Below are 24,213 nucleotides of genomic sequence, written 5' to 3'. Positions count from 1 at the left end.
CCTATTTGCACTATTTTTGGAACCATTGACCCAATTTATTAGACAATCAAAAACAATTCAGGGTGTTACTATTGATAGGATGGAACACAAAATTGCCTGCTATGCAGAGGATGTTTTATTGTATTTGACCAAAGCAGAAATGTCCATACCCAATGTGATGAACTTTCTTCAAAAAGTTGGTCCAATGTTTGGATACAAATCAAATGTACATTTTTTTTTTCTCTTACTGGCAACCCCCTCTGACCTTTAAAAATATTTACCAATTGAAATGGAAAAGTGAATCCCTTTAGGTGTGGTAATACCCCTCTTTTCTCTACTATAAAAAAGATATTGAGAGATGGAACCTTATCGCCAACTTAAGTCAAAGGATTGAAACTATAAAAATGAACGTTTTACCCAGATTTCTCTCTCTGTTCCAGACTCTTCCGATTTTTATCTCTAGCCGGCTGTTTGATGAGGGGAATATAATAATCTCTAGATGTGTATGGCAAAGCAAGAAACCTCGAATCCGATTCAAAACTATACAATTATCGAAGAAAAAAGGAGGTTGGGGTTTGTTCTCTCTAATGTCTTTATTTCATCTTAAATCAGAGCATTGCTGTACTGGTGTGATCCAGAATATGAAGCTCAATGCAAAAATATTGAGATTAATGTTGTGGCGGGGGTTCCTGTACAGGCCTTACTGGCAGTTGATGATTGAGTCATTTTGGGGAGAACTCTTGGGTGAAGTCTAATCAATACAGTCAAACTTAAAAAAGATGTTACAATTTTAAATTGGTTGGCTTATGATCAGAATTTCACACCTAACAGCACAGACTAGAGATTTAAAGTCTGGACAACCAAAAGGTATAAAAATGTGTTTTGAATCAGATTCAAGAGAATCATCTGAAAAGCTTTGATGAGTTGAAAGAATCCTTTGGATTGGAGAACCAGGACTTTTATAGGTATTTACAAAGAAGGAGATCAACAAGAGTGATGATGACTATCAGAGCCCCTTGACTGAATTTTTTATTAAAGCTTATAAATCAGAACTTTCAAGAGGAATAATATCCAAGTTATATAAATGTATTAAGAAGTTGGGCTTTCATTCTACTGATTACATAAAGGAAAGATGGGAAAGAGAGGGCCACTTTGTTCTGGATGATGAAGAGTGGGAAAGTATATGTACGTCTCAGTGGAGAACCACAGGTGTAGGTGGAGGGAATTCTGTTGGAAGAATGTGTCACGTGTCTGTATAACACCATGTCAAAGTGCCCATTACTCACAGGGAAATGCAGACTGTTGGAGAAGGTGAGACTGAGGCAAATCAGAGGGTTTAGATTGAGATTAATAAAGCTTTACAGACAATTTATGACATTTCCATTCTGCTGGACTTCAAAACAATGTGTTTGGGCCTCAGCAAAAAAGGCCCTCACAAAGAAATGGATGACACAAAATGCACAGAAAAAAGTTGCAGACATTGTAATGAATATTAGAAAAATGGAAAAAAATCACGTTCGGACAAAGATTGAAAATCCGCAAATCTGACATTTTGTGGGTATAATTTGACTATTTTTTGGGCTCATGTGTGTTTTAGTTTCTATTGTTTTATTGGATGTCTTTCATTTTTTCTCTGTTGTATTCACTGTTTCACTGTTCTACTACAGATGCCTGTGGGTCATCCAGACCCAAAGATAGCTACATAATTTTTATTTCTTTGAGAATTGCAAAATGTATCCAGGAACAATTTTTCTTTCGGCCATTTTAAAATAATTACTACAATTATTACAATAAATTCAATATTGAGAGCTGTAGCTAAACAGCTGGCACAACAGAGGTAAGACAGAGACTTTTTGATGATCCCTATTCAACCCAGACCACCTGTCCTACACATATTCTAAGCTATCGATATTTTGTTAAAATACATTATAACAAATGTAGAAAATAAAGATGTAAAATAAACTCACTGTGGGGAAAATGCAGCAGAGAACAGTTAAGCTAAGGTTTTAACCCCGTATTATGCAAATTAATCCTTTGTGCCTCAGGCATAAACAGATCTTAAGTTTCTCACAAAGACATCATTCTTCCCCTTAGCAACTGTCAATTTTAGTTTAGTTGATCAGTCCAAACATGTTTAAGCTTTGATTGTGCTCAAATTTGATCATGAAGCTCAAGTTTCACACAATATTTGAAGTGAGATTGTTGCATCTGACTAAGTTTTGATTGTGCTCAAAATTTGATCAAGAAGCTCAAGTTTCACATAATATTTTGAGGTGAGATTTCGACATCCTCTTGTTTTAAATGGTTGTTTTAAACAAGTTGCAAACCCGATTTAGTCATTCCTAATTTAACTCTCATCCTTATTTTATCACTAGATACGATAGTGACCTCCTACCTGAAAAACTATCGCCTTTTAAATGGTAAATTAAGTTCAGTCTGGGACAAACCTAAGCAGTTGCTTGCTGTCCTCATGCAACATGACACCTCACCATCATTCCTGTTTGGGCAAAGTAGAGTGCTACACTTGTTGTTACTGGTTCTCCCCAATGAAAAGCACAAGAATTTCCCTTCATTTTTATGTTTCATGACTTTTGAAAGTGTCTATGTGACATTTTTGAACCCTACACATGTCTTAATTTAATATTTGTTTTAAAGAATTGCAAGTGAGTACAAAGAAGTGGAACGTTAAATAAAGAGAAAGAAAACAATATAATGCCAATGAACATGCAGTGGAAATTAACTGTGTATAAATGAAAGTATGAACAGTATTACAGGGGTGTCCAAACCTTTTTCAAAGAGGGCCGCATTTTGAAACTGATATGGAGCAGAGGGCCACAAACCACCCGAAATGACGACAAAGGGAATCGTTTTAAATTTTGCATTCGACATTGTTTCGATGAGCCGCCACACCTTTAACAAGACTTGGAACATTAGGTTGGTATAACATCAAAATGCTTGAATTTTTCCAATTTCACAGTACAAAGTACTATTTTTGCTGTTTGGAACAAGCCGGAGGGCCAACAAAAATTGGTCTGAGGGGCACATTTGGCCCCTGGGCCATAGTTAGAACATGCCTGCTGTAATACAATCAAATTAATACATTTTCTCTACTGCTGTTAGAAATCATATCTTTTTGTTGTTGTTGAAGATCTTTTTTTTTCTGCCCACTTTAGTCTTTAGACTTGTGATTTAAGAAACTCACTCAAACATAAAATTTTTCAACTGCAAGATTTTATTTATTCCTTATTTCAGCACATCACTCAATCTTATCCACATCAACGTCCACGGTCTTGGTGCTCTCCACCACTTTTCCATCCACAACAGTCTCCACGACGGTGATGACCTTGGTGACCACTGAGGGCAAAAGAAAACAGTCATGAAAATGACAGATTGAGTACTGTAAAACAGAAAAAAACAGAATCCGACCCCAGCAATAATACAGTGTCAAGCATAGAGTTGGCTAGAGAACCAAACCTATACAACCATTCCAAAAGTAATCTGGGCCCACACCAAAATCCAACATTTGTCCTTTGCCCATCACTCCTTTTTAATACATTATAACAAATTGCAGTGGCGTGCTGTGACTTTTATGGATGGACAAACCTGGGGTGGACAATATCTCTGTATCTACCTGCGTTGCAACAATGAAATTTCCCCATGTGTGGACAATAAAGGATTATCTTATCTTTCAATATTTAGTGGATAATAGAAAATTGAAGAAAACGGGAGGGTGGGCTTCAGCCCGGGTCTCCTGATGAGGGCTAACGCCTGTCATACTGAGCTAAACTCTCAGACCTTATCTTAGTACTAAATGGATTAAATAAGCGCAATTCATTACTCAAATTAGCACTCTATGTTGTTAAATGACTGCCTGTATTTCTAACTAACATCTAGTCATTGGAAACATGAACAAGAGTCTTAGCTATTAACAGATACTCGTCTATAAAAGATAGTTTTTAAGTCAGTTGGTTGAAACTTGGCGCTGCTTTTGCTTCGCTTCTCCTCGCACATGCGCAGTTAGGGCAAAACCTGCAAACATCCTTGATTACCACTTAGGTTTATTCAGCGTGGTTTGAGCATAGATCCATGGATTTGAGGCCATGTGGTCCTCAGGGTGCATGCACAGACCTCTAAAAGAAGCTGCTTTCTGCTCTGGTTCTAAAAGCTCATGTTAGATAGTGGAGCATGAACGGACCCCTGAACACGGCCACATATGTGGTAAAAGCAGAACCACGCTTCCTGTACAGTAATGCCCAGCGGCCTGTAGCGGCCTGTAGCGGCCTGTAGCGGCCTGTAACTGCCTGTAACGGAGTGTAAAAGACACCGTGAGTTCAGCCAAGCTTCAGCACCAGAAGTGAGGGGAAAACAGGCTCATTTGGATATAATTGAGAAAAATTCATACATAGTTGTGCCACACGGTAAATTTAGATTGTACTGGCCAATCACTGATTGTCTTGATTGCTCTAACCGCACGCCACTGACAAATTGTTATAATGAAATATATACATTTGTATTGATTTATTTATGCTCAACTAGCATTTTCATGCTAAACCCCTTTGCATAGCCCTGATGTATATGTAAACAGTGCATACCTTGTCTGGAGCTGGTGATGTAACAGGAAGACAAAGCAGGGAAAGTTTAGTCACTACATGTGCATCTTTAAATGTAAGTGTATATTTTCACAAAGTGCTTCTTACCTCTCATCCTCTCCGTCGAGCAGCCTCCTGTACTCCGCGATCTCCAGCTCCAGCCTGGTCTTGAGGTCCAGAAGCATGTCATACTCCTGTTTGTTGGAGGCGATGTTGGCGTGGATCTGGGCCAGCTGAGCCTCCAGGCTTGTCACTGTGTTCTGGAGGGCAGCCAACTGAGCAGCGTAACGGGCCTGTGTCTCTGCAAGGTTGCTCTCCAAAGATGTTTTCTGTGTGGACAAGAACGGGAAATGGTTTTGTATAAAGCACATTCTGGTGTATTGAGTGGTAAAGACCGTTGATCCCTATAACAATTTGAAATAAAGGTAAAATATATATATATATATATATATATATATATATATATATATATGAGATAAAGATACATATAGATTTGTTTGATAGATTGGAAAAAGCTGCTTTCAGTAGATTCAGTAGTAGCACTCCATAGTCATACGAACTAAATACTAAATGTTATGATGTATAATAAGCACACTGAATTGAACATTGAAGATTTTGGACTTTTCCAAAAATTATTGCATTAGGAGGCTTTTAAGAAGTACACTTTCTTCCTGTTAGTCTTACCATGCTCAAATGGGACTGCAGTTCAATCTGGAGCCTCTGGAGGGTGGCCTTCAGGTCTTTGATTTCTGTGCGGGATACAGTCAGCGTCTCTGTTTGAATGATCACGTCCTGCTCCACTGCAGAAAGCTAAAGAACCCGAAATAATGGATGAGATCAAATAAAATATTGGATGAGATCAAATCAAAACATGATTTTTATCTTGCTGCTCATGCGTTGTAAGACCCACCTTGCCCTGGTACCATGACTCGAGTTCTTTACGGTTCTTTGCGATGACACTCTCATAGTGTTCCCGGATATCAGCCATAGCACCGTTCAGGTCCGTGGAGGGAGAGGCATCCACTGTGACATGGACATCTGAGCCGGCATTGGCCCTCAGCATAACGAGCTCCTGCATAAGTCACAAACATTAACATTCTAACATCAACTGATTTCCCACTCTTGTGTCTCTGTCAGTTTTATGAATTATAATAACCCAAATCAAAACTGTACAGGGGTCTGAGTTCAGTATTTTTACTGACAAGGCTGCTTGTGATTTTAACAATAAATAACATATATTTTCTCTACTATTATTTTAGGTCAATCTGAGTTAATGTTTGAAATAGGCTGACAAGTGAACTCAGCTCATTTGCCAACAATGAATGGTGCTTTCTTAGTAGATGTAGGGCTCTTTCATTCATGGTTGTTGGAGCTTGCAGTATGTTTGTATACTTAAGGTGTAGGCCTGTGTGCAGCTTGTCAATTCTAGTGACAAATGTAAACTTGTTAGTTGAGGTGGAGCCCTCACTTCCTCATGGTTCCTCTTGAGCATGATCAGCTCATCCTTCAGTCCCTCGTACTGACTTTCCAGATCCATCCTGGCCAGGTTCATCTCATCAATGACCCTCTTCAGCCCAGCGATGTCTGCCTCCACTGCCATCCGCATGGCCAACTCGTTCTCATACCTGTAAGATGTAGGACAGTTCAAAGATCAGCAGAGTTTCACCAGGCCATTAAGACTAGTAGTTGTCAGATAGGCATGAGTGCATGTTTGAGGGCCCTTGTGAAGTTTCACCTATGTGAGCTTTGGAACCAAAAGACTCACTTCATTTTGAAATCATCAGCTGCCAGTTTTGCATTGTCAATGTCTAGGACAATCTTGGCATTAACTCTGGAGGCGATGCGGATCTAGACCAAAAAAACAAGTGAACAAATTATATGCAATTTTCACAAATGTAATTACACACAATAAATCATCAGTAAATGTGTTATTGCATGTGGGTTCATTCAGATATTTCTAATATTTTTTTATCTGAAAAGATTGAACAGTTGCAATACAGAACTTTCAGACCTATTTTACACAACAATTACAAACTTCCCTCCTGGTCCTACCTTGTCCTTCAGGTCTTCAATGACGGCAAAGTAGCGGGTGTAGTCGTGAGTGATGACGGTCTTGCTCTGGTACCACTCCCTGATCAGCTTCTCCAGGCGCTCATTTTCCTTCTCCAGAGACTTCACCTTCTCCAGGTAGGAAGCCAGACGGTCGTTCAGGTTCTGCATGGTGGCCTTCTCATTGGCCCCAACATGGAGGTCCAGGCCATCAGCCAGACTGAAGCCTCCGAAAGAATAGCCACCACCACCACCAGAGTAGCCCCCAGAGGAGTAGTTCATCTGGGCTGAGGAGATGCGGACGCCCCTGCCTCCTGCTCCACCATAGACACTGGAAGTCTTGTAAGATCTTGTGCTCAGAGACATGATTGAAGCTGTTTGCTGTGGGCAAGGTAGGATCGCTGGACAGGATCTGCAGTTGAAAGCATCCCTCCGTCTCCTTGGTTATATAGCAGACTCCCACAGTGGAAGTGGGAGTGGCAAGCATGTTGAAAGACAAAAATGCTACTGTACTGGATACCCACCTACCCCCTTTGCAATCAGTCCATCAGTAAGGGCGGGAATGCCTTTTCAACAACTCAAACCCATGATTAGATTTGCTAATGACAAACTATGCTACAGACCCAGTCACTTCTATCAATGTCACTTCCTTTCAAACAGATAATCGTTTTTTCTCCCTGTTATTACTCTGCAAAGATATTTGATAAAATCCTGACTAATTTTACTTTGCAATTTGTTTGCAAAGTGACAGAATTGGCACAAAGCAGTGACAATTCCAGTCGGGCGAAACTTCAGGTCATAGGTGGGCCCAGGCATTCGCTCCACTAACCAGGCTATTTTCATCACAGTCCTGCAAATAACTTATAACTTTGTGGTGAAATTGTTTTGATCCAAGTATGAAAATATTAATATATACAGCATACCAACAAAATCCATCCAGGTATATACAAATTCATACAAGATAACATTTGCTTTAGGGATAACATTTAAGCCTGTAAGTGTGATGCCTCTAAGCAGACAGTATAGGAAGCATGTTCTCAGAAAAGGTCATGGAAGATTTGAAAGTTTGAAGAGATGTTTTTCATTCTTCAGCTTGTTGGAATTGCTCATGTTAAACGTACCGTCTTAAAAAGTACACTGCCTTTGTTTAGGTAACAATAGACAGATGGAAGATTCCAAGAGCAGATGTGAAGGACAATATTATAAGACGGTGTCAATTTATTGAACTTTGCACTTACAATTGCAGTGGAGAAAAGTCATAAACATGCTTCACTTTCAGACTCACTGTGCTGGTGGGAGTGAATGACAACTAACAAGGAAATCCATGGACATAGGGACCCATTTTTGGAAAATATCCATGGGTTTCAAAAGAGGAAAAATTTGCATTGTCATAGTAAGAATCAATTTAAAACGGAATACATTTTTCATTGATCAAGAGAATTCAAAATGCCACCTTGAAACAAGAATCTGAAACCCATAAACACTATATTTTAGAAGAGCCTTAATATAATTTCTGACAATAACATCTCACTGAAATCATGGTGCAACTTCTAAAACCTTTACAGTTCTGTGTCTTGTCTTTATGTATGATGCTCTCCTTGATATTCTGGTATCTAAACATCAGCTGGACTAGATGCCATAGTTTTGTCTGGAAAATGATAAACACAGCTCCTATTTTTATAGACCAATAAACTTATAAGAGTCAATCCACTGAATCAGTGTGGTATGTTTAAGACAAACATGTCTGAGCTGCTTTTGTCACCTCACTGTCTTTTGTTGTGTGAAGACGCAGGGCCTGGCCAGCAGATCTTTGATCATATCTACGCCATTGTCAATCAAACTCTCAAAATGCGTAAGCAGCAATATACGAAATATGCACATTATTTTCTGTACCAGGCAGTTGTGTATTAATGCTGTGTGTTAAAAAATATTTAGTAAGGAGCTCTGATTTCAATTAAATTAAATTACATTTATTTTTGTAACGCCCAAAATCACAACAGTCTCGGGTGGCGACAGTGAAAAACAGATTAAACAATGTTCATAAGGACCCAGCATCCCATATGCCTTAGACAAATGTCCAAGCTCCCCTGCCCTCAGACCCTTCTTCTCGGCCAGGAAAAACTACCAAACATTTTGGGGGAAAAGTAGAAACATGGAGGAGTTCCACAGAGAAGGAGAGATCCGACAAAATGAAATGCCTTTTTCCTTTTGTAATTTTTTCCTCAAATACTAAAAAGCAATTATTAAGATATTTTAGGGAATCTTTGTTTGTTTGTTAGTACACTTTTGAGGTTGTTGGAGTTGTAGGGGCAACAGTAACAGCAAAGAAGAAGCAAATTCCAGCAAATGGTATTTGCATTATTACCAAAAAAAATTACTGTCACAAATGTTTTGCTCTTCTACAGTCAACTGTGTATATATTTTCTATTTTATTTGAGTACATGGTTTCAATACTAGTTTCAGAACTGCTCACAGTGATCTGTCTACTACAAAATCACCTTCCAAAAATATTGCAAAAATCTTTACAAATGCCATCAGTCATTTAGCTTGTTTGGTTGAACATCTCTTCCTTCCTCCAAAACGCCACAGGTCAAACCGGCCAGGATCAGGGCAACATGACAGATGTGATTAGTTTCTAAACCACCTTTTTCAGTTTCTTTTAGTCTCATTCAAGTTGTACCTGACTCCAAAGATCTGAGTTTGTTCTATACCAAGGCAAAAAATGCTGCTCGACCTGCTCACGTCATCATTCGCTTAACAACCTCCAGTTCACACTATGAGGTATGTCCTCATAAGGGCCATTCAGAGCTTTCACAAACCTTTATTTACTCTGCATTGGCCAAGCTGTCATGCCCCAATGACTTATTATATTAGTGCATTGTGCTGGTCATACATTAACGATACTTGTAGCAACAGGCCAATCTGCTCAATGATCTTTATATGTACAAACCACAGACACAGTTTACTTTAATACTCTTATGAACAGCACACCTTTCAATTCCTTTGTCATAAAAAAGCGTTTCTATTTATTTATACATTTTCTATCTGGAGCGACCCAAAACTCGTACTTGTAGATGTTTTTATTGGTCTTGATTGATGATTTGTACTGTTCTAAAGACCACATGTAATATTAAATTATATTTTTTGATTGTCGAAAGTGCAGTTTCGTTGAGATTGAAATGATTGTGACAACACTACATTGTGGTGATAATCTTAGTCTCTTGTTACATTATGAGGGAGTTACCTGCTATACTGGTCATGCCTGCTTGTTCAGGCCTAATCTCATCAGCTCTCGGGACTTAGGCGGGGCAGGGTCTGGTCAGTGGGACGCCGGTGGAAATCCAGGTGCCACAGGGGGGCGCTAGAGGAATATCATTGTGTTCTACTGCAAGACACTGGTGCAGAAGTAGGTGGCGGTAATGAGGGGGGTTAGGGTTGGAGTCAGGGAGGTGACTAAAGAATGAAGTCTAAAGAATAAAGTCTAAAGAATAAAGTCTAAAGTCTGGCGGTAATGTAACGCTTGGATACCAGCCGCCATAAAACACCATAGAAGAAGAAGACACTTCACCCACTTTGTCTAGTAAAGCGCTTTGAGTGCCTTGAACATGGAAAAATGCTATATAAATACATTACACATGGACATTTTACACAACTCAAACTATTTTAATGGTGAGATTTTTCTCTAACTCTCGACTGAAATGAATGTGATCAAATGGAAGAGAAGGTTTAGTGTCCGACTAATAATTTAGTCTATTATAGACTAAACTTCAACACTAGCAGTACGCTCTCGCCTCTCCCTCATCGGAGCTCTAAGTCGCGCTCCGAAGTGAGCTGCCGCTTTGCTGCCGCTCCGCTTTGCCGCTGCCGTTTGGCCGCTGCCGCTGTGCTCGAAGTAACCCGCTTTGCGCAGACTAACATCCTCCTGGTCGGACTGACGGTGCAGGCCGGCGCTTGATTGTGCCCCCACGCTGCCCGATTGTGCTCTCCCGTGGTCTGTACCAGCTCTGCGCTGGGTGTGTCGCGCTAACGCGCATGGGCGCGATATAGACATTTTTCTGCTGCTCTACCTGCATATCCCTTTGCCGTGCCTACACTGGACTCAAATTATGTACCGCTTTTAATACATTTTTCTGTGTTATAGGGGCTGATGGTCTGACACCGTGGTGGATTCCCCTGGTGGTGGTTCTCCTGTGATTGTTGTGGCAAGCAGCAAAATTAACTTGTGTGTTTTTTAAAGGGCAAAGCGGCAGTCTCTCTTTTGAGCAACAGACTTGCAGCCATGGAGGAAGAGCTGCAGGAATTAAGGAACCAAATTACTCAACTAAAAGAAGATAATGTACAGCTGCGCCAGGGACGTGCTGCAGCTGGTTCTGGTGCTGGTGGCTCTGCAGTGCCTGTGCCCCCCGCCACCCCTGCCATAGACCGGTTGGTATTTATTCCGAGGGACCGAAAATGTCCCATGTTTAGGGGCAGTACAGGGATTAGTGTGGGTGAGTGGGCCGAGGAAGCACAGGCCTGTATGAGGGCGCGGCACCTGTCACTGGCGGACCAGGCATACTTCCTTCTTGATCACCTGGAGGGGGAGGCGAAGGAAGAACTAAAATATCGATCTGCCGCAGAGCGCCAGGACCCGACTAGGATAGTCTCTATTCTTAAGGAATTATACGGGTGCACAGAGTCCTATGTTGCTCTGCAGGAGGCCCTCTTCTCCAGGAGACAGCAGGAAGGTGAGACATTGCAGGAGTTCTCCCTGGCCCTGCTGAACTTGATGGAAAGGGTTAAAATGCAAGCCCCGGGAGACATACCAAATCCTGAGGATTTAATGCGCGACCAGTTTATTGAGCACGTGAGTGATGGTTCCTTGCATCGTGAGTTGAAACAGTATGTGCGCCGGTACCCTAGGGCGACTCTGCTTGAGGTCAGGGGAGAGGCAATCAGGTGGGAGCTTGAAGGTCTGCCGGCCGGCATGAGAGGTCGAAGCAATTCGGTGCCCTTGGCCTTTGGTGTACAATATGCCATGCGTGGAAACCCGGGGCCTGAGGCCACCCCTACACGGACTGAGGTTAGCGAAATGAAGGAGATGTTGAAAAAGCAACAGGAACAACTTGAGCTGTTGACGCAAAGTATTGCAGTATTGCAGAACACGCAAACTGCACACCAGCGTAGTCGCTCCCCTCGTTATGGCCCGATTGTGTGTAATCGTTGCCAGCAACCTGGCCATATTGCCAGAGACTGTGATGGCCCTCGCGTTCCCAGTCGCCACGAACCCTCTCTGCCGACCCGCCGTCGCTTTAATCAAACGTCGGAAAACTAGCGCCCACCGTGTCGCGGAGCCAACGCACGGGTGGGGCATCCACTAGCTCAACCACTAACGGAGGGAGGAACGCTCCAAAGTTGATTGCATCCTGTCCACATCTTGATGTAGACATGGATGGCGTAATTGTGCCATGTCTTGTGGACACTGGGTCGATGGTGTCGACAATTACAGAAAGCTTTTTCCGCAGGTATTTTGAGCCATGGGGGGAAGAACGCTTGCAGGCTTGCCATTGGCTACAGCTTAAAGCTGCCAATGGTTTGTCCATCCCTTACATTGGATATTTAGAATTACCTATTGAGCTCTGTGGTAAAGTGATGCCCCACTGTGGAGTGTTAGTAGTGAGGGACCCGTCTGGTCAATGCTCTCCCCAAGTCCCTGGAGTTTTGGGAATGAATGTGCTCCGCAGATGTTATAAGGAACTGTTTGGACAGTATGGGCCTGCACTTTTTGATACAGCCCCTGTGGTCACATGCCCAACTCCATTGGTGGAAGCGTTTCAGAGGTGCCACGCTGCAGACCTGCGGCCCACCCCCAAACAACCAGGTATGGTCAAGTTGCAGGGAAAACGAGCTGTTCGCATCCCGGGGGGTGTTACGAAAATCGTCCCTGCTACCTGTTCGACACATTATTCGTGTGCCACGGTCTTGTTTGAGCCTTTGGAGCGGGGATTGCCTGCAGGCCTGCTGGCATCCCCTGCTCTGGTCCAGGTAGTCCGTGGCACGGCGTACATTCCTATTGTCAATGTCGGTGACAACGATGTGCTGCTTTACCCGCGTACCCTAGTAGGGACTCTGGACAATGTCAATGTGGTGAATCTTCCTGCAGGAGTGACGGAATTTCCCGCAGTGGCTGCGAGTGTCTCCTCTCAAGGTGTCGCTTCCTCCGCCACGGACCCCATCGCAGCCATTGACCTATCCCCCCTGCCCCCTGAGGAGCAGGTGGAGGTGCGGGCATTACTTTGGAAATATTCCCCTGTGTTTGCTGCGAATGATCAGGATCTGGGTTGTACCAACCTGATCACCCATGACATTCCACTACTGGATGATGTCCCAGTCCGTCAGCGCTACCGCCGTATCCCACCATCTGAGTATGAGCTGGTCAAAGAGCATATCCATCAGCTCTTGAAAGCGCAGATAATCAGAGAGAGCTCCAGCCCCTATGCATCACCCATTGTCTTGGTCCGGAAGAAGGACGGCAGCCTTCGTCTATGTGTTGACTATCGCCAACTGAACATAAAGACCCGAAAGGATGCCTTTCCACTCCCACGTATCGAAGAGTCGCTCGACGCTTTGACGGGGGCCCGCTGGTTTTCCACTTTGGATCTGGCCAGCGGGTACAATCAGGTCCCTGTCGCAGAGGGCGATCGGCACAAGACGGCGTTCTGTACACCTTTTGGTCTGTTTGAGTGGAATCGCATGCCTTTTGGGCTCTGCAATGCTCCCAGCACCTTCCAACGACTTATGCAACGCATTTTTGGTGACCAGCAGTGCCAGTCTCTCCTCCTCTACCTGGATGATATTGTGGTTGTTTCATCTACGGTAAGGCAACACCTGGAGAGGCTGGAGGTGGTGCTTGGGAGGTTGCAGAAGGAAGGGCTCAAGGCAAAGCAGAGCAAGTGCCTGTTCTTCCAGCGGGAGGTGCACTATTTGGGGCACGTGATTTCTGACCAGGGAGTGGCCACTGATCCCGGCAAAATTGACGTAGTAGCAAACTGGCCTGTCCCATCTACGGTTTCTGACCTGCGCTCCTTCTTGGGGTTTGCAAGCTACTACCGACGTTTTGTCGACGGCTTTGCTAAACTGGCCGCTCCCTTACATCGCAGAGTGGCCGAGCTGACCGGGAGTCGGTTGGGGAAGAGAACCTCTCGGCGTGCTGCAGTCCCTTGGACTGAGGAGTGCCAGCAGAGCTTCGAGACCTTGAAGGCCAAACTCACGTCTGCCCCAGTGCTGGCATATGCAGATTTTTCTCTTCCCTTTATCCTGGAAGTAGACGCCAGCCATGTGGGCTTAGGCGCAGTTCTCTCCCAGGAGCAGGAAGGGAAAGTCAGACCCATCGCATATGCTAGCCGAGGACTCCGACTTACAGAGCGGAATATGTCCAATTATAGCTCCATGAAACTGGAGCTATTGGCTCTTAAATGGGCATTGACGGAGAAGTTCAGAGAGTATCTGTTGGGCCACAAGTGCGTGGTCTATACAGACAATAACCCCCTGAGCTATCTCGCGTCTGCTAAACTGGGTGCTGTTGAGCAGCGTTGGGCAGCCCAGTTGGCATTGTTTGATTTTGAACTGAAGTATCGATCGGGTAAGTCGAACCGGAATGCTGATGCCTTGTCCCGTCAGCCATGGCCCTCACCTAGGGACGAGTCCGGGGTAGCAGCAAGTACCTCTCTACCGCAGCCATTACAGCAAGCCTTGCAGGGGGTACAGACGGTGGCAACTCAGTCTGTAGTAACAGTCTTCCCCCACCATTCCCCTGCTGCTCTTTATACACTCCAGCAGGTTGACCCAGTCATTCAGGAGATCCTGACTTTCTGGGTAGAACAGCGCCGGCCCACTCGTGAAGAGCGGCGTGTCCTCTCGCAGCCGGCCTTGGTTCTGGTGAGTCAGTGGGACCATCTGGTGGAGCTGGGCGGTTTGTTGTACAGGCAGGTGTTCCGCTCCGACGGTGGTGGGGCAGTTTGCCAACTCGTCCTGCCTAGGGCCTGCCTCTGCTTCGCCCCCGCTGTTATTGGCCAGGTATGTCCCAGGAGGTCACCCAGTGGTGCCAGGCTTGTGAGAGGTGTCAGTTCGCAAAGAACAATGATCATGCGGCACATGCCTTCATGGGCCACCTACTCTCTTCAAGACCAAATGAAATTGTGGCTATTGATTTTACGCTGTTGGAGCTAACCGCAGCTGGCCTAGAAAATATTCTTGTGATGACTGATGTCTTCAGCAAGTACACAATGGCGGTGCCAACCCGCGACCAACGTGCCAGTACGGTTGCACAGGTTCTGGTAACGGAGTGGTTTGGCAAGTTTGGGGTTCCGGCCCGCATCCACTCTGACCAGGGCCGTAATTTTGAGAGCCAACTGATCCAGCAGTTGTGCAGTCTGTATGGGATTGTGAAGTCGCGCACTACTCCTTACCACCCTGCTGGTAATGGGCAGTGTGAGCGCTTCAATCGGACGCTGCACAACTTGCTACGTGCTCTGCCTGTGTCCCGTAAGAGGGACTGGAGCGCTTGCTTGCCACAGGTGCTCTTTGCCTATAACACCACCCCACATTAGTCGACTGGGGAGTCTCCATTCTTTTTGATGTTTGGGCAGGAACCGCGGCTCCCTATCGACTTCTTGCTGGGACAGGTACAGGACCCACTTGGCGGGACTGTACACGAGTGGGTTAAGGAGCACCAGGCCCGTCTGCAAATGGCTTTCGATGGGGCAAGAGAGAAACTGCGTTTAGCTGCTGCCCGTAGAAAGGCAACCCACGACCGACATGTCCAGGAGTTACCCCTTAATGAGGGCCAGCTCGTGTTGCTCCGGGACTACGGTGTGAGAGGCCGCCAGAAAATTCAAGACCAGTGGTGCCCCACTAAACATGTGGTTGTGCAAGTTCCACATGAGGGTGGAACTGTGTACACAGTTGCCCCAGTTGGACAACCGACTAAAATCAAGAGGGTGCACCGCTCCCTGTTGAAGTGCCTGATCCAGAGTGAGGTTCCAGATCTCGCTCCAGCATCAGTCCCTCCAGTGGAGCCCACGGTGCGAAACCCTGAAGAGGGGTCGTCCCACGAGGGCGATTTGTTTCTGCTTCCGCAGGCTTTACCACCCGTTACAGAGGTAACACCATCTCGGCTGGCTGCAGCACTTGAACCACCCTCTGGGGCAATATGGTGCTCTTCCCCAGATGCTGCTGGACCCATTTTGGTTCCACCTGATTCCTTTGCCGACCAGCCCCAGTTTGTGACAGTCACTACCACCATGACTGGTCCAACTGAGCGGTCCGTGCGTAGGTCCACAAGGCCAACAGCTGGCAAACATCAGAACCTCCATCATCTCCCAAGACCGGTGAGTCAGCAGCCTCAAGGGGAGTCAGAGTCCCCGGCTCCTTCCACAAGGGCCAGCTTTTAGGCTGTTTTAGGCCATCGGCGGGGCGCCGATGCAGATTGGGGGAGTGGATGTGGCCATATCGCATTTTGGGCCGCCCTTAGATCTGAGCCCGTGTTCTCAATGGCCATTCATGCCGGTCGCCATTCATAAAAATGCCCCCCTGATTGTTATGCTCCCTCTGGCCTCTCGCATTGTGCCCGCCCACCGGCGTCACACTTCCGCGTTCCTCCAGTGCCTCACGGCAGCACGGACAGTCACCTGTAACCACAGATGCTGGTCACTCACTACCGCAAGCTTAGGCTTTGACGCAGCTGTTCGCTCTCGCCTCTCCCTCATCGGAGCTCTAAGTCGCGCTCCGAAGTGAGCTGCCGCTTTGCTGCCGCTCCGCTTTGCCGCTGCCGTTTGGCCGCTGCCGCTGTGCTCGGAGTAAGGCAAGGCAAGGCAAGGCAAGTTTATTTGTAGAGCACATTTCATACACAAGGCAATTCAAAGTGCTTCACAGCAGGAAAAATGCATTCAAATCACAAAGAAATTACAGAAACAGAAATACGATAAAATTAACTAAATTAAAAATTATCAATCCAACTGATTTTCTAAACTAATAAAATCACAAACAAAAGAGAAGAGTGCAAAGAAAAAATCCTTTCAGTCATATGCGCAGCTAAACAAAACTGTTTTTAGCTTAGATTTGAACATTGTCAGAGTTGAAGCCTGTCTCACATCTTCAGGAAGACTGTTCCAGATTTTAGCTGCATAAAACTGAAACGCTTTGCGCAGACTAACATCCTCCTGGTCGGACTGACGGCGCAGGCCGGCGCTTGATTGTGCCCCCACGCTGCCCGATTGTGCTCTCCCGTGGTCTGTACCAGCTCTGCGCTGGGTGTGTCGCGCTAACGCGCATGGGCGCGATATAGACATTTTTCTGCTGCTCTACCTGCATATCCCTTTGCCGTGCCTACACTGGACTCAAATTATGTACCACTTTTAATACATGTTTCTGTGTTATAGGGGCTGATGGTCTGACACCGTGGTGGATTCCCCTGGTGGTGGTTCCCGCGTTTTGGTTTGTGGTGCACTGTTTTGTTGTTTTGCCGTTTTCTTATTAGGTTACTGCCCCATTTGTTTTACCTCTACGGCTAAACTTCAGCCCCCCTCCAACGGTCTTATTGAGTTTATTCATGTGTATGTGTGTGTGCGTGTGAGTGGGTGTGCGTGGTGTTGAGTGGTAGCATTTTAGCTTTTAGATTAGATTGTTTAAAAAATATTATTGTCTTGCTTAAAATGTGTTTTAGATTGTTAGCATTATCTATTTAAATAATAAACATGTTGTAATTTATGGAACTGTCTCTGTCTCATCAGTAATCCTTATCTGCGTGCCTTACTAATTTTCCCCAGTTTAAATTGGGGTGGCGTTGTTGGACAACTTACCATTCGAACAATATCAAAACACTCGTACTGCCACACCTGTTTACAATACAGGCTGGAATATAAAATTATTTCAAATAAAATCTGGAAACATTTTCTACCTCAAAAGAAAATGAATAGTGACTATATAGTGCAAAATATGCCTCAACATTTTACTGTACGCCAATCACAACCTTTTTTATTATATTGGTGCTTGTACTTTGTAACAACCCTTTTATGCTTTCAGTTTTTTAGTAGTTTTAACCTGTGCTGAATAACTTTCATAGGTTTAGCTGAACACGCCCCCTGTGCTCACAAACACATGTGGTATGTATTTGCTCCACATTGTGTAACACAAAGCAGAAGGCCTGAACTAACCAATCACAGACGAGCATTTGAACTCACCCATTCTGGCCCATTCTTCTCAATTCACTTTCACTAAAAGGTCACCGTACACAAGCTTTAACAGTATTCACTCCTCATCAGTTTACTCAAAGTAGTATTCTAATTGATTCATGCATGTTTGAGTAATCCTGCATCGTCCAGCATTTGAAGTTTGAGTGCTCAGAGAATTCTCGTTTTCCCCTATCCCTGCACACATCCCTGTACTCCCAGTGATACATGTAGGGTTCTAAAAGGTCATATTGAAAATTGAAAAACAAGTAGATTAAAATCGGCTGCTTGTTACAGTGAAACGTCTCGGTGAAGAGGCGGTGCTTATAGTTCAGTGTTGAACAGGAATTCAATGGACCTGTTTCTATCATTAAGCAGTTTTGATCAATAGTGTGATTTACAATGATCAACGATTATCTACTAATGTTCCAGTTCAATACTAAGTACCTGAATAAAACATTCTCCTTCAAAGGGGCACTATTCAACTTGTCTGCTTGTTTCCACAGATCTGTGATAGGGCTCGGCCAATGCCATACCATGGAACACTCTAGGCTAAGCACTTATAGGTAAAAGCAAGTGGTGAACCCTTCTCCAGATTTAGTTACATTTAGTTCACTGAAACCTTCAATTTTAAGTTCAAATTTGTAGGTGTGCCGCCTAAAAGTGTTTCTACATGCTTTCACTAGATGGAGCACTTGCACATGTTTCCCTCGTAGTGTAGTATTAGACGGAAAGGTGTGGCATGTGAGGAACTATGGTCAGAGTGTGCAGCAGGGAAGCATTTTCAAAAGAGTACAAGAGAGAATCATGTTGAGCTTGTTTCCACACTAGAACTTATACAGCACAAGCTAAAGTCTACAAAAGGGCAACAAAAGACACATAACGAATGGACTTTAATAGAAGAATGCATTGGATAACATTTCTGCCTGATCTGAGAAGTTTGATTAAGAGTGATTTCTGTGCGTGTTTTACCCTTTTTGTAGCATGACGAGATATGAGCTGTAGAGGCTTGAATGAGTAACTTCTATATATACACTAAATAAGAACTATAGCCTTTGATTCAACAGTTTATTTATCTCAGCTCAAATCTTCTACAAATATTATACAGTTAGAAAAGGGTTCGGCTTTTGGGTTCTTGTGCCAGTGACATAAAGCAGCTTAAATATAATTGTTTATTGTGATCTGTAACAATGTATCACACTTTTACTTGTGCTATTGATGGCATTCACTTATACCAATATTGATTCTTTTACATGCCTATTTTGAGGCGGGGCTATTGACATAAGATAAGATAAGATAAGATATTCCTTTATTGTCCCACATAACCTGCTGATGTTGACTTTCTCTGCAGGAGATCTAAGAAACCAGATGGCCATGTTAAAGGACATTATACATGTAAAGGTGATATTTATTTTGTACACAGGAGCTCTATATACGGAGATATGTGCAGGGTGCAGTGGGGATAGTTGGAGATGGGACAGGGTGTTGTGGAGGGGTGTGGCCTGTTTGAAAGAGGCCCTGAGCCACAGCACTGAGTCACAGCACTGAGTCACACTTAGCAACCGAACACACAGGCAGAGCACACCCTGCAATCAGTTTATTATGATGTACTTTATTGTGGTGGACTTATCTTGGCACAGCGTTTAGCTAGAAAGATTCCTGAGATAAAATATGGTTATATTATTAATTTACAGGAAGAGATTGTAAAGGGTTATTTTACAGTGCACAGTTCTCATGTTTTTCTAATTACTACTTTGACTGGCGGGATAGTTCCTGTGGTATATATTTAACATAGTTTTTCATCAGTCATGTTGCAGCTTGTCAAGAAAATAGAAAAATAATGTAAAATGAAAATCACAGGAAATAGTGCTATAAAATCTCATCAATCAAGTTTACATCAAGCGATGTTCCATCAAAAATGCAGGGACAATTTACACAACTGACACAGTTTAAACAAACATTTAACAAAATAAAGATGTTACTAGCTCAAAACTCGGGTGTGGAATCTCGCTCGCCCAGAAAAGACAATGGTGAGAATCTTTGCCGTTACTATGCAAACAAATACCGGTAGTAGATTGTGATGGCTCTATTATGAGTTCAACTTCCTCAAACAACTTCATTAAATCTAGAGTTACATAGATGTATTTACTTTAGTGACAACTGTTGAGCTCACTCTGTCAATCATTTTTACGGGCTTTGCTTACAGCTGTTCGGCCTGATGCTCCAGAATTATGAAGACTGGTTTAATGGAATTAATTTTATAAAGTCTGCGCGATGATCAAAGTTTGTTATTTTGTTTCAAAATGTTGACTGTTGAGTGGGATTTGATTAAAGGTAACAAAGAAATGCCCTTATCTTTCTTTTTCAGCTAGTGTTTCATGTGAAGGGAGTGGGAGAGTTTTTATGTTTGAGTCATGCAGATTATAACTGCCTGCAGAATCACAACGGAAGTTAAACAGTCCAAATAGCAGAGAATTATGAGAGAGAGAGAAGGAGCTTATGTGGTCGGGCGTTTTCATTTTGTAGGTTTAAGGTTTATCTGGAGGTGGAGGCAGAAGGGACAGCATTGTTCTCTATCATCTTACAAGGAGGACAGAATGCAGCAGCTTGTATTTTAACTGGTAAAAAGCACCACATCAAACCTGTCCTTAAATCCTTGCACTGACTCCCCGTATATTTAGGCCCGAGCGCCACAAGGTGGCGAGAGGCCTATTAATCTCGTAAGACCGTGCAAAGCACGGCTGCGAAAGTGCTCACGTAGTGCGCACGAAATCGAGCGCGAAGTGCTCGCCCACTTCCAAACACTCACTAACGCACTCCTTCACACATGCACGCCCCGTGCATACTAATTAGTAGTAGGAAAATGGAACATTACCGTTGTAAACGGGCGAAGCCCGTGCAAAAGTGCGCACTAAACGAGCACTTTACATTGAGATGACGACCGCGAAGCGGTCGTCATCCCCATATAAAGCACTCATTTGCGCTAAGTACCTCACGAATACGTTCCCCATCTCTTGCATGTTCCGTGCATATAAACATGTAATGCAAAAATTGAACATTATTACTGTATAGAGGGCCAAAAACACAAAACACACTCAAAATTAACGAAAGTACCCGTCAGTGACCAGGGACCCACACCATGAGGTAGGAAAGCGCGAGCGCTTTCCGAAAATGTATAGTTCATGATATTTGAAAAATGGGAAACATTGTTTTCGCATCGGAATATTATTCTTTCTTTCTTTCTTTCTTCTTCTTCTTCTCGGGACCAACCCCCCTATTTTTCACCCAGTGAACATTGACGAAAAGTCACAAAAATTAGCACACCTCTAAAAATCGTGCCTCTCTACATTCTGGCTATTTCCTTTTTCTAAAATTAAAAAAATTGGCGCGTCAGCGCCCCCAGATGTACCAAAAATGCATTGAGAGATGGGAAATGACCCAAAAAAAATCTGATCGTAGAATCATGAAATTTGGCGCAGAGGTAGATGGTGACAAGAGAAGTAAAAAATATTATTACGGCAACGCCGTCCGCCCAACCAAATGTCGGCCATATTGCTTAAAAAATGGCTAAACATGACTTCAGAGTTTTTCCAAATGTCGTACTTTTACGAACTCCTCCCAGGGCGTTGGCCCTAAAAAGCTGAAATTTGGTGAAAATGCTACTGAGGAGTGCGACATCAAAAGTTATCCAAATTACATTGATACCTGTCACGGTCTCTGTGCGCCGAAGCCGCAAACTGTAGCAAGAATTTCAGAAATCTCCCAAATTTAACATTTCTGCCGTTTGCGCAGATAAAGTCCGAATTGCGTCAAATTAGAATCAGTTGTTAAACTCTTTGCCCTAAACCTACTTGAAGTGAAATAAATTAATTTGGAGCCACAGCGCCCCCTACAGATTTTATATGAAGGTTAAATGTTTAGTTTTGCGAAATTAAATGAAATTTGACACACAACTCAATTTTGGCCCCATCAAAAAAGTCAATGAGACCCATGTCATAATTGTTATGGCTTTGCCGTAACGATGACCGAAACCTTCCATGTTATTCCAATGGGGAAATCGCCAGAACATGTTTACACTTTAGACTTTCACGAACTCCTCTTAGGGCGTTAGACATATTAACCTGAAATTTGGTGAGACTGATCTTCAGGGGTGGACCATCAAAAGTTATCCACATTTTTATTCTAAGAGTCACGGTGTCTGTGCACATATTTTGCCAATAATTCAAAATAAAATTGCTTTTTGATGGTAAAACAAAGGGGAGAAGATGTGACAGCGTCACAGATTCAGCAGTAGATGTAATAAAAGGACAATTGGGGCGCGTTAGCGCCCCCTCCTCTTGCGGCGTGCCGGCGGCGTGGCGAGGGCCGATCATTCCCGCAACAGTCATTGTTTTAAAATCAATCATATATTTTATGATTGTTTTTAAAAGTCTCAATGGCATGGCACCTTCATATTCATTTGATTTCCTCTAGCTGCACCTACCAAGCAGCTTCTAGTTGTCCCTTTAGGACCAGGTTCAGGACTAGAGAAGACAGGGCTTTTTCTGTTGTAGGACATAAGCTGTAGAACACTTTTCCTTTGCACATTAGAGCTGGACGTGCACTTGAGCACTTTAAGTCCCTGCTCAAGACACACCTTTCACATGCAATAATGTCACATTCATGTCCATATAACTGATGAAAATAGAGTGTTTATTTTACCATTATTATTATTAGTAGTTACGCTAGCTGTTTTTATTTTATTATTTTATCTTTATTCTTCCCCTCCATTCCTTATTAGGAAATGAGAGGTTTTGTCTAAAGGAGTTTTTGTTTATAAGAGTTCTTCTATCAAGAGTGTTTTTTAAACTTCCTATAATTGATCTGTCCTTTTCCTCTGTATCTACCTGCGTTGCAACAATGAAAGACTCCTGAAGACCTTCTACGACTCTGTGGTGGCATCAGCCCTCCTGTAGGTGTGGCCTGCTGGAGCAGCAGCATCACAGAGAGGGAGAGGAGGAAGCTGGACAAAGTCATCAAGAAGTCCAGCTCCGTCCTGGGCTGTGCTCTGGACTCGGTGCAGGAGGTGGGGGACAGGAGGGTCCTGGCTAGATTCACATCTATGCTGGACCATGAGTGTCACCCCCTGCAGGACACTCTGTCCACTCTGGAGAGCAGCTTCAGTGACTGATCCACCCTCGCTGTGTGAAGGAAAGGTTTCACAGGTCTTTCCTTCCTGCTGCTGTCAGACTTTATAACAAACACTGTTAGTCCTGAACATGTGCAATACTGATGTAACCATGTGCAATACCATCATATTCATGTGCAATACTGAATCAACCATGTGCAATACCTGTAAATAAGAGTGTTCTATTTTGTTTTTATTCGGTTTACTTACCTGCTAATAGTATTACCTAGTCTTGTGCTAGCTATTTTATTTTATTGTATTCTATTATCATTATTTTATTATTATTATCTTATTTTTATTTTTATCTTAACTTTTTATTTTTATTCATCTATTTTATTTTATTTCCCCCCCTCCATTCCCTATTAAGATAGGAGAGGAGTTTTGTTAATAAGAGTTTTTTGTTTTGTTCATAAGAGTTCTTCTATTAAGAGTGCTTTTTTGAAACTTCCTATAATCTGTCCTTTCCTCCTGTTTCTACTGCGTTGTAACAACGAAATTTCCCCTTGTGTGGACATTAAAGAATTATCTTATCTTATCTTATCACATTTAAAAACAACCAGTACTTTGGTGAGCACTGGCTGGTTTTAAATGTGCTTTATAAATATACATATTTGTATATATATGTATTTGGGGTTACTTTCATGCATGCATGAATGTAGACGTTAACCATGGAGTAAGGTCATTGTAACTTGTTAGACAGAATGGATCACGTGTGTGTTTATCTTGACGACCAGTTTGCATTAGTCACAAGGCTGGGTCGAGCTGCAGCTCTCAGACGTGAACTCACCGTCTTTGCAGGGACTTGTTGATAATTTGTCACCTATTGTTAATGCACTAGGGCCAGGAAAGCTGTCTCAGTGTTTACTCAAACAAAAAGAATTCACTGGGCCTTGCGCTTTTTTAGTACAGGTGCCATAAAACATCATCGGGTTGCAGTGTACAGAAATAAAACCAAGGTATAACATTATCTAAACCCCAAATTAGACTATTTGCTGTTTTTCAAAATTGAATCCTACTAGAGGTAAAATGTATTTTAGATTGTGAGGGCTAGAGGAAATGTTGTTGTGTCCTTATGCAAGTCACTTCACCTACTTCACATTGCCTAGTGAAGCGCTTGGAGTGCCTTGAAGGTGGAAAAGTGCGCAAGAAATACACTTTAATAATAAAAGAAATGCTGGAGTCAACATTCAGGAAGAAAGAATAATAAAATTGTATACATTGT

General features: G+C 43.3%; 1 protein-coding gene across 1 annotated transcript; it reads right to left on the bottom strand.

The window, feature by feature from the left end:
• Positions 1 to 3,193: 3,193 nt before the first annotated feature.
• LOC140377126 (keratin, type I cytoskeletal 50 kDa-like) lies at positions 3,194 to 7,052 on the bottom strand. The gene is made up of 8 exons (XM_072462437.1): positions 6,621 to 7,052; positions 6,334 to 6,416; positions 6,037 to 6,193; positions 5,479 to 5,640; positions 5,253 to 5,378; positions 4,677 to 4,897; positions 4,572 to 4,582; positions 3,194 to 3,333 (listed from the first exon to the last, which is right to left on the bottom strand). The coding sequence occupies exons 1-8, from the start codon at positions 6,981 to 6,983 to the stop codon at positions 3,236 to 3,238; spliced, it is 1,221 nt and encodes a 406-aa protein (XP_072318538.1). The 5' UTR covers positions 6,984 to 7,052; the 3' UTR covers positions 3,194 to 3,235.
• Positions 7,053 to 24,213: the final 17,161 nt, after the last annotated feature.

Source organism: Eucyclogobius newberryi, unplaced genomic scaffold (genome assembly GCF_026437365.1).
Source record: "Eucyclogobius newberryi isolate DKJ021-1_F unplaced genomic scaffold, fEucNew1.0.hap1 SCAF_4, whole genome shotgun sequence".
In the NCBI taxonomy this organism is placed as follows: domain Eukaryota; kingdom Metazoa; phylum Chordata; class Actinopteri; order Gobiiformes; family Gobiidae; genus Eucyclogobius; species Eucyclogobius newberryi.
The sequence above is the reverse complement of the archived record's forward strand: the minus strand, read 5'-3'. Positions and strand labels throughout refer to the sequence as shown.

Bases quoted from the DNA above. Each gene is read 5' to 3' on its own strand.
- LOC140377126 (XM_072462437.1), bottom strand. From the start codon at position 6,983: ATGTCTCTGAGCACAAGATCTTACAAGACTTCCAGTGTCTATGGTGGA. The intron at 6,417-6,620 runs GTAGGACCAGGA...TTTTTGGTCTAG, and splicing joins TTGAAGACCTGAAGGACAAG to ATCCGCATCGCCTCCAGAGT. The intron at 5,641-6,036 runs GTGAGGGCTCCA...TGACTTATGCAG, and splicing joins TCAAGAGGAACCATGAGGAA to GAGCTCGTTATGCTGAGGGC.